This window comes from Babylonia areolata, chromosome 11, assembly GCF_041734735.1.
Source record: "Babylonia areolata isolate BAREFJ2019XMU chromosome 11, ASM4173473v1, whole genome shotgun sequence".
Lineage (NCBI taxonomy): Eukaryota > Metazoa > Mollusca > Gastropoda > Neogastropoda > Buccinidae > Babylonia > Babylonia areolata.
Genome location: NC_134886.1, coordinates 13,251,198 through 13,266,751, shown reverse-complemented (window position 1 = coordinate 13,266,751; position 15,554 = coordinate 13,251,198). Strand labels below are relative to the sequence as shown.

Below are 15,554 nucleotides of genomic sequence, written 5' to 3'. Positions count from 1 at the left end.
CTAACGACACCATCGTGTTAACAGCATATGAATATTGTAAAGTGGATACTGAATTAACTAGAATGAACATGAAAGAGAAATCAAATGTACCGCGTTGTACACATAGTTTCTGTCAGCCTGTTGAACAGGCAGATCTGGGGAAAACGGCTACATGTTGCAGTGTGTCTGAGGTGATGGCAACATCTCCCTTACTGTGGACTTTAAAGAATTTCTTAAACAAAGATTTGCCAAAATAATGATTTTAAATGGAGTTATCTTCTTGAATACTGTAATTGTTTTATGATGAAAAAAAAATGAAGACATTAATTTTTTAACATCATTAGTAGGCACACTTTAACGCTGTAGGCAAATGTGCTTGGTTCAAATCTGCTGACAGTTACTTTTTTTTTTTCCTGAAGCTTTATATTTTTAAATACAGAGCACATTTTAACAATTTTTTTAACAGATGAAGTGTGTATCGCAAGTGAGTCTTGAAGAGGCCTTGCCTCTCTTGTTTTTTTGTTTGTTGTTTTTTACTGTGAGCTTTCATGTTGTAATATTGCATGATTGTGGGTGGGAGGGGTGTGTGTGGGTGTGCATGAGTATTTATGTTTAGAACAACATGATTGTGTGTGTCTGATACATTTGCAAATATAAAGCAATATTTCCACCTGTAAAATAAACTGACAAATTTATTCTTTATCAAAATATTTCTTTTTTTTTTCTGAAAATCTTTTACCTTCCCCTGTTTGGGAGTTATCTCATCCTGTCAACATTGAACATTTGATCATTTTTATTCTCCATTAAATATCCTTCAAGCAAACATTAAATTTTACATAGTTTTGACTCACTTGTGTAAACAACGTTTAAAACCCAATGTCCGGTTGTCTGTGTGTGCATGCATGTGTATTTGTGTGTGTGTGGTAAACTTTAACAAATTCTTCTTTTTTTTTTTTTTTTTTTGGAAATACTGTGCCTGCTGCCAATACCTAATTTTGAATAAATATAGTGGGGGGAAAAGTGAGACCAGCAGTTAGGTTGAAAGTCTGGATGAAGCAGTATTTAAGATCATGAACAGTTTATTTCGTTAAGGCTCCAGATCCAGAAATTCATAATTGGGCTCTACCCACCTGCTGGAAGGTATGTTTGGGTTTGAAGACAGCATATTGATTTTATTGTTTTCAATCAAAAGAAAAATACAAATTCTGGACAGAACACACACAGTGATACGATACTAATACACTATCAACATATTTACTGCATATGAATAAAGTGGGCACTGCATTAGCTAGAATGAATGTAAAAGAAAAATGGAATCAGTGTTTTCAGTTTTGTGAGCCTGGCACTGACTGATCTGCGCAAATCTGGAGAAAATGGCTGCATGTTGTGTCTGAGGCAATGACAACAGGTCTTTAATGCCAACCTTAAAGAATTTCTATAAGAGTTTCACAAATAATCATGATGCATCAAAATAACATGATTTAAATGGTATCACCTCAAATACAGTAACGAATTTACACTTTAAAAAAAAAAATAAAAAAATAATTTTTTTTCCCCTTGCACAGGTTACACATTAAGTTTAAACATGAACTTTGGTTTAGTGACGACAGATGCGTTGTAGAGCTGTAAGTCTCCTTGCTCCTGACCAAAACATGCATGGTTTGATCCCTCTAGAATGCCTTTTTTGTGTTGGTTTCCCCCAAGCTTATCAATATTCAATACAGAACACATTTATAACGATTTAATAAAGTCTTTTTTCCCCTGCATGATTCCTTTACTGGATGAAGTGCGTCTCACAAGTGACTCTTGAAGGCCTTGCCTCTTTTGTTGAACATTACTTTAGTTTTTGTGATTGTTTTTTAGAGGTTTTTAATTATTTAGCAAAAATTACAAATAGTTCCGGAAGTCAAAAGGTAAAAAACAAATATGTTGATCAAATTTACACTGGAAACAAAAAAATATCATGATTCTTATTCATAATACCTATATTTTAAGAATAAAATATATTTGTATATTTCAATTTTAAATCATTTCATGACTTGCAAAGACTTGCCATCGTGTGATATCCACACATTTCATTCTCTGTTTGGGGAGTGGGAGTTTTCTTCTGTGTTTATTCTCTTTTCTTTTTTTTTCCCCAAGAAAACAGTTAACTGAAACAAGGTAACTTTCTGCTGAGTAGCAGACTGCACTGTCCACAAGATGTCCAATAGTATGATAAATTCAAGTGTTTCTTGGTGGCTGGAGGTAAACGGAAAAAGTGTTTTCAGTTTCCATTCTTTAAGCAGTTCCATCTGTTTGCCTGATCGCTCTCCTGCTCTGCAGTTATCTTTCTATTTTATCTTATTTTATCTTAAATCATTTGTGTAAAAGTGATGTAGTTTTACTAAAAAACAAAATGGAGCAGAAAGAAAAAAAAAAAAGCAAGAAAAAAAAAAGAAAAAGAAAAAAAGCGTGATTAACAGAGTTCAAGGTCTTTTTTGGTATTGTAGTGTTAGAGGATGGTCATGTGCGAGTTCTGTACACATGCGTACATTCACAAGTGCATGTCTGTAAATTTTCAGGCATGCATGAATGTATTCAGTGTGTAATTGGAGGAAGAGAATATTATATGCATGCCCCAGTCTATGTGCCATGCGCATGTCTCTCACTTGTGCATATCTGTGAGCATTCATTAGTGTTTGTGTAATACAGTATGCATGCATGTGAGTTACTGTAAATTGATTATGCATGTGGTTGTGTGCCGTGCTTGTGCTCTGGAAATGTCATCACTGTCTACATCTGTTTCTGAGAGTTGGGTGTGATGGAATCCAGTAGACTGACTATCTTAAGTTTCAATAACCAGTCCACTGAATTTGCACTCCAATATCCTGTTTGGGAAACATGTACAAGCAGTGTGGTGAGCCCCCCCCCCCCTCCCCTCCCACAATGAAGGAGTGGAGGGGGGGAGCCCTCTGTACAGATATTTTACTGTTATATTCAATTTCATCAACCACCTGTCTCATTTCTTTCACCAGAACGTGCCTTCACAATAAACAAACCAGTTAGTGTCAAAAACTATTGGTGAAAAAAACAATGCGTGTCTAATTGATGCATAATTTGTAATCCTTCCCCATACTGAAAAAAAGTATTTCAGGTGAATAGTATTTTGATTGGTCACTCATCTACTGCATCAGAAAAAAAAAAGTAAATGAGGCAATATTGAAAAGAGATGAGGAAAATAAGTCTTTTAATTAATCAATTGAATTTTTTTTTATCATGTTAATTTTACAGTTTTAAAATGTGCTAAGATTTATGTTCAGTAATTATTGACTTACTTTTATTTTTCTTTCTGTTTTTCAGGGAAACGGATAATAACTAAAGTCATAATGTATTTAACTTTTTTTTGTGTTTTGTTAACAGCATAACCATGTTCAGGATATTTATGTATATTTAGCAGTTGTTTTCATTAATTTATTCCTGGATTCATTACTTCTGCTATCTGCCATGCACCTAAACGAGTGAAAGGATTGCAGTAAGCTCCAAAGCTGTGGTTGATCTGCTATATAATGTAGGAAATTATATATGATTCATATATGTATTTCCATTTCCTTCACTTTAAAAAGCTGTGGACTAAATATTGGCAGCCTGTTTCACTACGCAAGAGGAAAAGGTTTTTGTTTGATGTATGGATCTCTGTTTGATTGCTGTTTGATGCTTGGATTTTTGTTTGGTGTATTGATCAGTGTGTGATGTATTGATTACTGTTTTCTGTATTGGTGATGTATGTGTTGAGGTGGGGACAGTATTTTGTTACTGTCATTCGCTGCAGTTGCATAAACGATAACAAACAAAAAAAAGTATTCATATAACACTGAATCTTATATATGGACAAAATCAAAGCACTTTCAGTTAGGCCAGTCATTTACACGCATCCATAACTTGTGATTCAGAGGGATGAAAGATGAAACTTATAATCACCTGTGAATAGAAAGTTGGAGAAACTATAGCACCTTTGTAATGTATAGCATTCTGTACTTTGATGATTCAAGAGAACAATTTATTTGTGTGTGTGTGTGTGTGTGCATACATGCCATAGCTGGTATCTTCCTGTGTGTTTCTTAACCTTTCCCGTATGTCGTGGGTGTGTTTACACCCACACTCATGGTTCTTGCTCTGTAACTCAAGTAATATGGAGCCATTTCCATTAAATTTCATGACTTTGTATATAATGTATCATACTGCATATCAACTGAAAATTATTTTGTTTTATCCATAAACAAAGAAATAAATATACAATAAACGTCCCAGTGCGTCGTGGGTGTGTGCACACCCATACTCTCAAAGAATAATTTTTGCGCGCCACACGGTTGTGTAATGTTACTCATGCCTGCTAGAGAGAGAGTGAGAGAAAGGTGTTGGTATGAAAATGTTTCTTGTGCACCGTTCGGATTTTGTGATACCATTATCAGGCCTTTTTGTCTGTTGTGCATCATATCCTGGTTCAAGTCTGCGGTTTTACTCTGAAGTTTAACTCATTTCCAAAATGGATATTTATTGTACTAGATAAAAGAACTGATTTAAATACAATTTTGAATGAATTGTTTTTTCTTGTAAAAAACAAACATCAGAACTGACTGGTACTGGCTATTTTTATCTAGTTGGAAAAGCCTTTTTTGAGAACTAGATATTATTGTATATCTGAAATCCATTGATCTAAATCTAGGTGATACACAAATTCTATTCTTATTCCGATCAGTTTGAAACAAAGGAAACCCACCTATAAAAAGAATTTAAAAAAAACAACCAACCAACATCTGTGTCAAGCGAAAGGGGACTGGTACCAGTGCCGCCGGCATCGGTTGAACTCCATACAGTAAACACACTGTGCTCATGTCTGTTATGGCAACATGCGATAAGGGGGGAGGGGAGGGGGGAAAGAAGGGGAAGGGCTAGAAAGAATCACTTACACTTATGTCAGCACTTATGATCCTTTCTGACGGCATTTGGAATGGACGTTTGAGTGTGTGTAGTGGATGGGGTGTGTGTGTATGCACATAAACACAAAGGAAAGAACAGTGTTTCCTATAAGCCTAAAATCTGATACAAAATAAAAAAACCCGACATTTCTGCTCATAATGGAGATGCATCTTTCGTACTTCGCCTATAGATCCCTGATCTAAATAACATCTACAGGCTGCAGCCACTGCATTGTTAGCACACATAATTTCATCACACACACACACACACACAGAGCATCGGTCAAATGTTGTGGGTTTCATTCCACAAAGTGTGGCTAGACAGGGACAGAGATCATGTGCACGTATGTGTGTGTGTGTGCATCAGTGTGTATGCAAGTGTGTATACATTTACATGGATGGGGGTGGCTGTGGACAAACATATATCAGTGTGTGTGTGTCTTGCCAGGCCATGAAAACATCAGTACACTCCAAAGGGCGGGAGTGAATCATTATTTATTTGTTCATTGTTAATACAAAGCCCGTTTGCTTTGTTGTTTTTTTATTCAAGCATGCTAGATTTCATCTAAGTGACTCCGAATTGACTCTCAGCCTGATCTAGTAATACATTATGTTTGGCACAAGAGAGCTGCCATCAAGATGTACAAAACAGATAAGACTGAAATATGCCTTTCATTATTTTCAGTCATGGGGACAGACGAAAAGTGTGGCTATGGGTTGCTGTACACCCACGACATACGGCAACAGATTACTTCCTATACAGAAACCATGGGTTGCTGTACACCCACGATGTACGGGAAGGGGTTAGTTCCTATACAGAAACCATGGGTTGCTGTACACCCACGATGTACGGGAAGGGGTTAGTTCCTATACAGAACCATGTGCTGTACACCCACGATGTACGGGAAGGGGTTAGTTCCTATACAGAACCATGTGCTGTACACCCACGATGTACGGGAAGGGGTTAGTTCCTATACAGAAACCATGGGTTGCTGTACACCCACGATGTACGGGAAGGGGTTAGTTCCTATACAGAACCATGGGTTGCTGTACACCCACGATGTACGGGAAGGGGTTAGTTCCTATACAGAACCATGGGTTGCTGTACACCCACGATGCAAGGCGAGGAGTCAATCCTTCACAGAAACCATGGATGTCTGTACACCCAGGATGTACAGCGCGCAAAATTTTAGGCAACCTACGGGAAAGGTTAACTGGTCAAATGTGGAAGGAACTTTTTTTCCCTTAAATCTAGTTTTATCTGCTTGCGTGTGTTCTTGGACTGGTGTGTGAATAGAATAGAATATTTTATTGTCATGAAACCGTAAGGTTTAGAAGACACAAGTGCAATGGTAAATGAATGAACGAATGAAAAACACACAATTAATCAATCAGTTAATGCAGTAAATTGCAGCAGCATTCATAAACAAATTTTCCCAATCTTGTTTGTATATATTCATCATCTGTTAACATCACCTGACTGGGAATATGTCCTGTGTTATTCGAATTTTGAATATCCTTTAAAAATTGTCGCCTTAAGGTTTTATATTTAATACAATGATCAAGAAGATGGATTTCGTCTTCCAGGATGTTACACTTGTTGCACAATCTGTCTTCTTGTGGAATATTTAAATATCTACCTTTCTCAATCTTTAGGTCATGCGCGCTTATTCTGAGTTTTGTTAAAGCTTGTCTGTGTTTTGTATCTGATATATTTAACACATGTGCATTGTGTGCAACACACAAACGTTTGAACTTAAAGAGAGGGCTAACAATACAATTATACATACATTTCGGCTGTAAGAATATGGGAAATTTTGAATTTGTGTATTTATATACAATAATGAACTTGTCCTGTGAAATGCTACTTATTTCTCTATCATTTATTGTTCTGTCTCACAAACCAAGTGCAGACATCATGTAAATCATTTGCACGAGTACAAACTGTTTCTTTAGCACGTGTATTTAGTGCCTGTTCAGTACATGACGAATCAGGCCAAACCTTTTTTTTTCTTTCAACTCAGAGGGTTGTTGTAGAGGTCTAATTTAATTTTGATGGGGAAAGAAATAATGAACATGTGAATATGTTTTGCTATGGTTTCCAATAAAGTTTACTTTATCAATTTGGGATATTCACGTGTTAAAGTTGAGTAAGCTTGCATAAAGAATGAAAGAAACTTACTACTTGCTAAATTCACTGCAGAAATTCTCAATTGCATAAAAGTAAAAAACAAACAAACATACAAACTACTTCATATCATGTGGAATGACAATAATAAAGGGTAAAGGGTGGAGATTTTTACGATCTCCCAGGTCAACATATGTGCAGACCTGCCAGTGCCTGACCCCCTTCGTGTGTATGCGCAAGCATAAGATCAAATACGCACGTTAAAGATCCTGTAATCCATGTCGGCGTTCGGTGGGTTATGGAAGCAAGAACATACCCAGCATGCACACCCCCGAAAGCGGAGTATGGCTGCCTACATGGCGGGTTAAAAACAGTCATACACATAAAAGCCCACTGGCGTATATACGAGTGAATGTGGGAGTTGAAGCCCACGAACGCAGAAGAAGACAATAATAAAGAAAGCACTCACACTTGTTTGGAAAAAATGCATACATACAAGAAACCAAACAAATTCACTGACTGAAAATTTGTGCTTGTGGGTGGTCACACATACATGCACGCAATTATTCCTCAGTGCTAAAAAAGCTCCATCACACACAAATGGAATGCATAATACCAAAACAGAACTGTTACAACTGTTTCAAAACATCATGAACTTGCATGGATGTCAAAAGAGACTGCAAAATTGTTCAAATCTTTTTTTTTTTTTTAATGTGCATTTCCACACATACTGTTGTACAAAAACAACACAGTGCAAACATCACTCAGATGCACATAATGAAAAACAAAGCGGAGATATGGGGAGTTAGTATCATACTCCCAATTTAGTTAATATGCCCTCCTTGTGCAATTCATGAAAACTAGGCCTATTGGCTTGGTGGCCAGAATTCATGGCAAAAGTCAGTAATAAGAGATCTCGCTATTATATCAGTCTGCTGTCTGCTAGCCAATCAAACACTGTTTCTGGTAGGAGCTGATAACTCATTCCTATGGCTAGGACAGAATGCCCTAAATGAACCATGGAAAGAACTGTGGGGACGGACAAGTGGGCATAGTTTGACATGATAAGTATATTTTTAACCAAACTGGTAGTATAATACAAACTCCCAATTTTGGTGTCATACACTGTACCATGTCAAACTGATGTTTTTTCCTCCTTCTTTCTGTTGGCTGTGATGTGTGCCGTGATGTCACCTACTGACATCATTAGCAAATAAACATGGCTGCTGAAGGAGCATCAGAGTTCCAAAAGCTCAAAAATGGTGTTTTCGTGTTCTTTTTTGATCACAGGTCTAGCCACTTCGGAGACTGAACATGTTTTGAATCTTTTTGGATCCACCATAGCCATTTTATTCATTCTCAACAACAAAATGTTTCATCCATACCATTTTTGCATGAAAACGCCACATCCATTCTGACCAAAACTGTATCCAGTAGATCTGGATCTGGGATGGATAGACAGACGAGAAAAGCATCAAATGTCTTAATGAAGATATCACGGTATAACAGTCATCTGAACTTTCTTCTTCTTCTTCCTCGTTTGTCTCCATTAGATGAGCAGCCCAGTGTCCTCGATGAAGGCTGCCGTCCGTTGCAGCTCCTCCAGGGTGCCGTACAGCTTGGCTTCCACTGCTGTCGGTGTTGGCCAGTACTTCCTCCTGGATGCTGCATGCGTCCTACAGTCTTGAAGGATGTGGTCGGTTGTCATTGGTCCCTCACCACAAGGGCACTCTCCACTCTGTCCAATGCCAAATTTTGTGTGCATGTGGTGGAGCAGGCAGTTGTGTCCAGTCAGGCGAAAGATCTTGACCTGTTCCTGTCATTCCAGCTAATGGTATCTGTCTTCTGGGTTATATTTGGGGTGCTGGAGGCGCCACTTTATTCTTTGCTGTGCCTTGGTGATTGTCTTGATTTCATCGTATGACGCCAGTTTGTTGGCCTGCTCCTTCTGTGCACTGTCTTTTGCCAGAATGTCTGCTTTTTCATTGCCTCTGATGCCACAGTGTGCTGGTAACCATTTTATCACCACTTTCTCCACTCTGGCACTCACGGCAACAAGGGCTGAAGTGAGGTGGTTCTGTTCTTTGCAGCAGGAGTTCTTTAGGGCTTGGAGCATGGAGAGAGCGTCTGAGACCACCACCACCTGCCCTGTTGTTCTTGTGGAGTTCTGCGAGACTGTTGTGGTTGCCTCACAGAGGGCTTCTCACTCAGCTCGGAAGCTGGTGGAGTATGGGATTGCAATTTCTTCATCTCCATCTTTGTATCGGAGGAAGATTCCAGCTCCACCACCTCTCATTGCTTCTGTGGCGGAGTCATCTGTAAAGACATGGGTCCAGTCTTTCTGGGGGTACTGGTTGTAGATGTACTCCATAGCCAGGGCCTTCCTTTGGGTGTCTGACTGTGTTCCTCTCTTCTCCACTCTGGGAATGCTGGTGATGACTGTTGGGAACACCTGCCTCTTCCAAGATGGGTGGGTGACATTTGCCGGGATAGGCTTTGCTTCGTGTTCCTCAAACCACAACTTTTGAGAGTGTTGTGACTGGGGAAACATTCCAGATCCAGAGACGGGGTCACCTGCAAGTCCTCCAATATTGTATACCTGATAGACTGTGAAAAATGCAGAGTGCAACAGTATGTGGGGGAGACAGAAATGTCTGTTTGGAAGAGGTTCTACAACCACAGGTACAACATTCGGTGTACTACTGAAGACGAGAACTGGTTGCAAGATGCTTCCGGCAGTCAGATCACAGTGTAGAAGACATGAAGTGCACTGTTATAGAACAGGTCCACTCAGAAAATCCCGAGATCAGGAAGGGGAGAGAGAGATTCTGGAGGTAGAAGCTGTGCACCAACTACCCTAATGGTCTGAATGTTTTTGACTACTGTAAAGTTTGGTCTATAAGCCGCAACTTTTTACCCCAGCTTCAACCTCTGCAGCTTATACAATGATGTGGCTTATTTGTGGATTTTAACGATTCCGGGAGTGTCACGTTCTCGTCTATTCTTAGCTGCCCTTCAACTCACCAAAATCATGATTTCTGTCCATGAATTTTTGGATGAGCTTCTGGATAGTGTGCTAACTGTTCACGTTTTATAAATCAAATCCGCACACATTAAAGCCTTCAGATCAGCATTCAGTTCTACTCTGCTCAAGCATACACCCTCATCATGCCGAAAACGCGACGTTATGCCTATGATGCAGCCTTCAAACTGAAGGTGATCGACCTAGCAGGCGACAGTGCAAGCGACGAACCAGCAGCGACCTCCACCTTCATGTTCATGAAGTGAAAGCGAGGCTGAGTCAGTGACAAGATGGCGGAGGAAGCTGTGCTGGTTCTCTTCAACTCGGACACTGAAGACGAAGATTTTAGTGGATTCAGTGAGCAAGATGACGTTGAATAAATGTGACTATCCCTACATTATGGATCTTATTTTTGTTGCGTTTATTTATTATTGTTTTGTGGCACTAGCAGTATTTTTGCTTGCTTTTCTTTGTGTTGTTCCCACTTGTGTTTATTTCATAACCTACAGTATCGACAGCTTTTCTGTAGTATCAGTATATGTTCCGGTACCGGAAATATAGTGCAGCTTATAAACCAGTGCAGCTTATGTATGTATGAAGTTCAATTTTTTCCAAAATTTAGTGAGTGCGGCTTATATACCAGTGCGAACTTTACAGTAATCCTTTTGGGACGGTTGGTGATGGTTGCCTCTTCGGGAATCTGTCCCTCGTCTTCCTGCACCAGTAGTGGCCCTGCTGAATACCTGGAGGACTTGGAGGAAAGACAACTGTTTGACTCCAAGTCAAAAAACACTCACCTGTTTTGGATATTTCAGCTGTCTCCCTCTCTCTCTCACCCTCCCCCCTCCCTCCTTCTCTCTCTCTCCCTCCCTCCCTCCCTCTCTCTCTCCCCCTCCTTCCCTCTCTCCTTCCTTCCCTCCCTCTCTCTCTCCCTCTCGTGTGCCGTGACGTTTTTTCATTCTTCTTTCTTTTATCTGTCAGTGTGCCGTGACGTTTTTTGTCATTCTTTTATCTGCGATGTGTGCCATGACGTTTTTCCTTCTTCTTTCTGTTAGCTGTGATGTGTGCCGTGACATCAACTATTGACATCATTAGCAAATAAACATGGCTGCTGAAGAAGGAGCATCAGAGTTCCAAAAGCTCAAAAATGGTGTTTTCGTGTTCTTTTTTGATCATATGAAGTTGGCGTAATGTCGGAACAAACTGCGATCGAGCGTAACAAAATTAGGTGAAATTGTAACAGCTGACATCTCTGGTAGCTAAACAGTGCTTGGCTGAGACCAAGGAAGGAGGAGGGGCTGGCCTTCTGCTCAACCCAGTGTGTCACCTGGGGTGAAACCCTATAGGGGTAGAACTGGGGGAAATCATCTGTGGGCACCAGCCAGAGAGCACCAGAACAGAGGGTGCCAAAACTTCTCACGCAGCACCTCATCATGGGTCATGAGAAGCGATAGGGACCAATGTGTGCTGGGACAGCAGTGCCACCACTGAGAGCCTTCTCAGTGCAATGAGAATAGAGGGTGGACACCAAATCCCCTTGTGAGGATATGTCCGGCCCCATGTTGCCGCAAGCTACCAAAAAAACACACCCTCCAATTGGGTTAACTTGGGTTAGGCCCAACCATGCCTCTCCCCCGTCCCCTTCCAAATTGTGTTAGGAGATCAAGCTATCCCACCTCCATTCCTCTGCAAAGAGGCATCGGCCTGATCGCAAACAGGAGAATCCCTGGGTTCCAGGACCTGAGAAAGTCCCAGCCTCACAGGTCTTGCCATCACAGGATGGTGGTGAGACAGAACAAGTCATTCCCAAGAAGCCACACCAAACAACAAGCATGCAAGAAAACAGCATTTCAAATGCATAAAAGACAGACAAAGACCGCAAGAAGATAATGAACTTATCTCAGGAAATGGAGGCCATTGTGAATGAGTAATAAGCTCCAGCCAGAAATGGCATTTGATTGGCTAACAAATGGCTAAAAGCTAAAAGTTTTACTACTGAGTCAGCCATGAATTCTGGCCAGAGCAAACCAATAGGCCTGGTTTGTATCAGTTTGACATGGTACAATATGACATCAAACCAATAGGCCTGGTTTGTATCAGTTTGACATGGTACAATATGACATCAAACTCAAGTTCATTCAGCATCCACAGTTGGTCGAACAGGTTGAGGGGAGACAATACCAGTGCCAGTTGTGTCCCCTGTTCCACACACAGGGCAGGTATAACCAGGGTCTGCCTTCAGGTTGCTCTGAAACATGTCAAGGTCCATATCTGGAGCAACTATTTCTTTGATCCTCTTATAAACATTTTGGTGGCATTATCCCACACTATTTATTCCATAATTCCACATTCACTGACTGGCATCATGTGTGCTTGTGTGTTGAGTGAGATGAACAAAACACAAAGCATGCTTAGAACACAACACAAAGCAAACTCAGAACAGACCTAATAGCACACACAACAGAAAGCAAGCTACACACTCAGAACCCCTCTGCCAGCCACCACCACCCTCCCCCCAAGCCCCTCCTCACTCACCACAATGCAGAAATAACAGAAGACATGATGACAGCTGATGCTATGAGGATGAATGGGCCAATCACCGCACACCACACACGCCATCAGATCGGCACGGCTGTGCAGTCTGTGACTCGCGTGTGATGACAGTGTGCGAGGGGCAAACCATCGCAACGCTGTGTTCTTTATCCGCTGGATGCTGATCAGTGGCAGCAGGAAGAGCAGCAGTTCCTGGTTGGATGACATGAAGAATAAATGCATGAAACTGATTTGTACAGGGCACATAAAAATTTCCACTTACGTTGTGTATTCACAGTGCCAACGCCACCCACATACGAACACAAATAGACTAAAATAACAAGAAACAAATGCCTGTACAGCAGACAATGCACACATACAGACGTAACAATGGAACTGATTTAGAAAGTGGGACAAGAAAAAAGTACATGGCTCTGGCTAACATTGGAAGTAACATGTTTTTAGTGCTTTTTTGAAGAGTGTCAGAGAAGATGAATTCATCAATGACAGCGATGAAAACAGTGACAGTTTGTTTGAGCTTCACCCACATTTCATTACATATAGGAAGAAAGCATCACACACGTCATAAGCCTATGTGTAAACTTTATGTGCTGGTCAAATTAGGTGTAACTGTGGAAGCATGCATGTGTGTGTGTGTGTGTGTGTGTGTGTGTGTGTGTGTGGATGATTGTGTCAGTGGCAGTGTTGGTGATTGTGATTACAGTGTGAGTGGCAGTGTTGTGACTGTGATTACAGTGTCAGTGGCAGTGTTGTGACTGTGATTACAGTGTCAGTGGCTGTATTGATGACTGTGATGATAGTGTCAGTGGCAATATTGATGATTATGATTGTCAATGGTGGTGTTCATGAATGTATCAGTGGTGGTGTTAATATCATGATGATTGTATTATTGGTGGTGTTGATGACTGTGATGAAAGTGTCAGTCGCCGTGTTGATGATCATGATGTTTGTGTTGGTGGTGGTGTTGAGAACTGTGATGATTGTGTCAGTGGTGGTGCTGATGAATATGATTATTGTGTGAGTGGCAATGTCCATGACTATGACGATACTGTTAGCAGAGGTGCTGATGATCATGATGACTGCCAATGGTCAAACCGCTAAAAACCCAGCAAGATAGACACAGTGTGATTTCTTTCATACAAATGCACTGGAAAAAGAAAAAAAACAAACAACACGTTCCATTCATAATATGGTCCTTGCCGTTGGCTGGGCCGTAAACTATGTTAATTGGACTGATTAAATGCATTGCTACATATATAACCCAATGTATTCTAATACAGTGCCTTATTGCCAGCAGTTACCTTATTCTGATATATAAATCCATCATCCAGTAACCAAGTTGCTGGCATTTGAGCATTTTCAGTACACTGGAAGTACTTGGTCATGTGACAAACTATTATGATGCTAATCCAATTCTAAAATAGTTCATGGAAGAGCTCACTCTAATTCCTCTCTACAGACATAAAGAAATTAACTGTGTGATAAAATATGTGGATATAGTGCTGTCTCTAGTACATATATCCCAAAAAGGAAATTTTCTATCTAAAATTATGTTTAAATAACATACTTACCATGACCTACTAGTGCAGACTCCGGCAGGGGTCTGACATTCCTGTCCTGTGCAAACTACTATCCGCCTATGCGGAGAAAACGGAAGTAACTACAGCCGATAACCTCCCGGAAGTAGGTAACCTCCCCTTTGCCCCCCTGACTAGCGCCCTCTTTTCCATGGCAAATCACTGCAACCAGCGCTGTGTACATGGAGAACAGAAAGTGGGGAGGAACAGGAGGGTCTTAAATGTGGGTCAAGGTAAGTATGTTACTTAAACGTAATATTAGATAGAAAATTTCCTTTTAATTACACATACTTAACCGTGACCCACTAGTGCAGAATGGCACGACAAGGTGGAGGGCTCGTCTGTTCTATCGCCAGTGCGCTGCGATGGCCTGTTGTGTGACCACCCCAGAGGCAACGCCTCTTGAGCCCTCATCCCTAAAGCGACAGATGTCCCTCAAGTAGAATTCGATGAAGGTAGAGTGTACTGTGTTACCTAAGGATATTGGTGCGGGCAAAGAAGACTGAGGTCCACAGCTGTATTGTGAGAGAAGTCTGTGGACCACAGCTGTGCTGATAAATGTAGCACAAATAAAATCGGGTCAGTGTGTTGAATCCACACTCTATTGAGAGCCCTTCGAATCAAAGGAAGGGAAGAAAACACGTACCCTGTAGGGTTGTCTCACTTGAGCGCGGTTGAGCGTCAATGCAAGGCGGTGCACATGTGGTTTGATCTGATGATTCCACATCAGTTGTGGGCCGACAGTGGAAGTGATATATGTGTTTGAAGGAAACTGTGGCATGAGACAGAGGTAGCCCACCATGCTGGGCTTGTCTTAGGCATGACAGCCAGATCTGTAGAGCTCCTCCATGCCAGCTGACAGGCGATGGGCGCTCCCCCTGCCACTTTTTTGTCGCTGCCAAAAAACAGCACTGGCATGTTGTGGTCTCTGGTGTCTCTGGGACAGGGCTGTGTAATTGCCCAGGTAGGTACCATCACGAAGGGGCTTGGTGGCTTGTCTTCCTGAATGTGGCATGCTGGAGCAACCTGCAGAAAGTTGTCGGCAGTCAATGGCTGGGTTGGATCAGGCTGTGGGAGTGCACTTCATGTGCCTCCAGGTCACTGAGTCTCATTCTGTGGTGGAATTCCTAATGGAAGAGGATTTCCATGAGGAAAATGTTTGCTGAAGGTTCTTTAGTGAGAAAGGGGACCGGATCCATGACAGGCCTCTGTCTGTGAGTAGTGCGCACTAAGTCTGGGATGGAGCAGGGAGGAAAGTGGCTGTAGATGTGTTGTACTGGCCATTTGCATCAAATCACTGATCTGACATATGTTTACAGTATGGCCAACAGCAAAGT

General features: G+C 41.0%; 1 protein-coding gene across 8 annotated transcripts in view; it reads right to left on the bottom strand.

The window, feature by feature from the left end:
* Window positions 1-10,994: 10,994 nt before the first annotated feature.
* The window catches only part of LOC143287547 (peroxisome biogenesis factor 2-like), a 65,113-nt gene continuing 60,553 nt past the window's right edge, over window positions 10,995-15,554 (bottom strand). For 6 of the 8 annotated variants that reach the window (XM_076595616.1, XM_076595617.1, XM_076595615.1 and 3 more), the window contains 2 exons: window positions 12,623-12,832; window positions 10,995-12,335 (listed from right to left, as the gene is read on the bottom strand). In XM_076595616.1, the coding sequence (XP_076451731.1) occupies window positions 12,222-12,335; window positions 12,623-12,832 (324 nt within the window). In that variant the 3' untranslated portion in view covers window positions 10,995-12,221. The remainder of the gene's footprint in view (window positions 12,336-12,622; window positions 12,833-15,554) is intronic. The other 2 variants (XM_076595614.1, XM_076595613.1) reach the window with 2 other exon arrangements.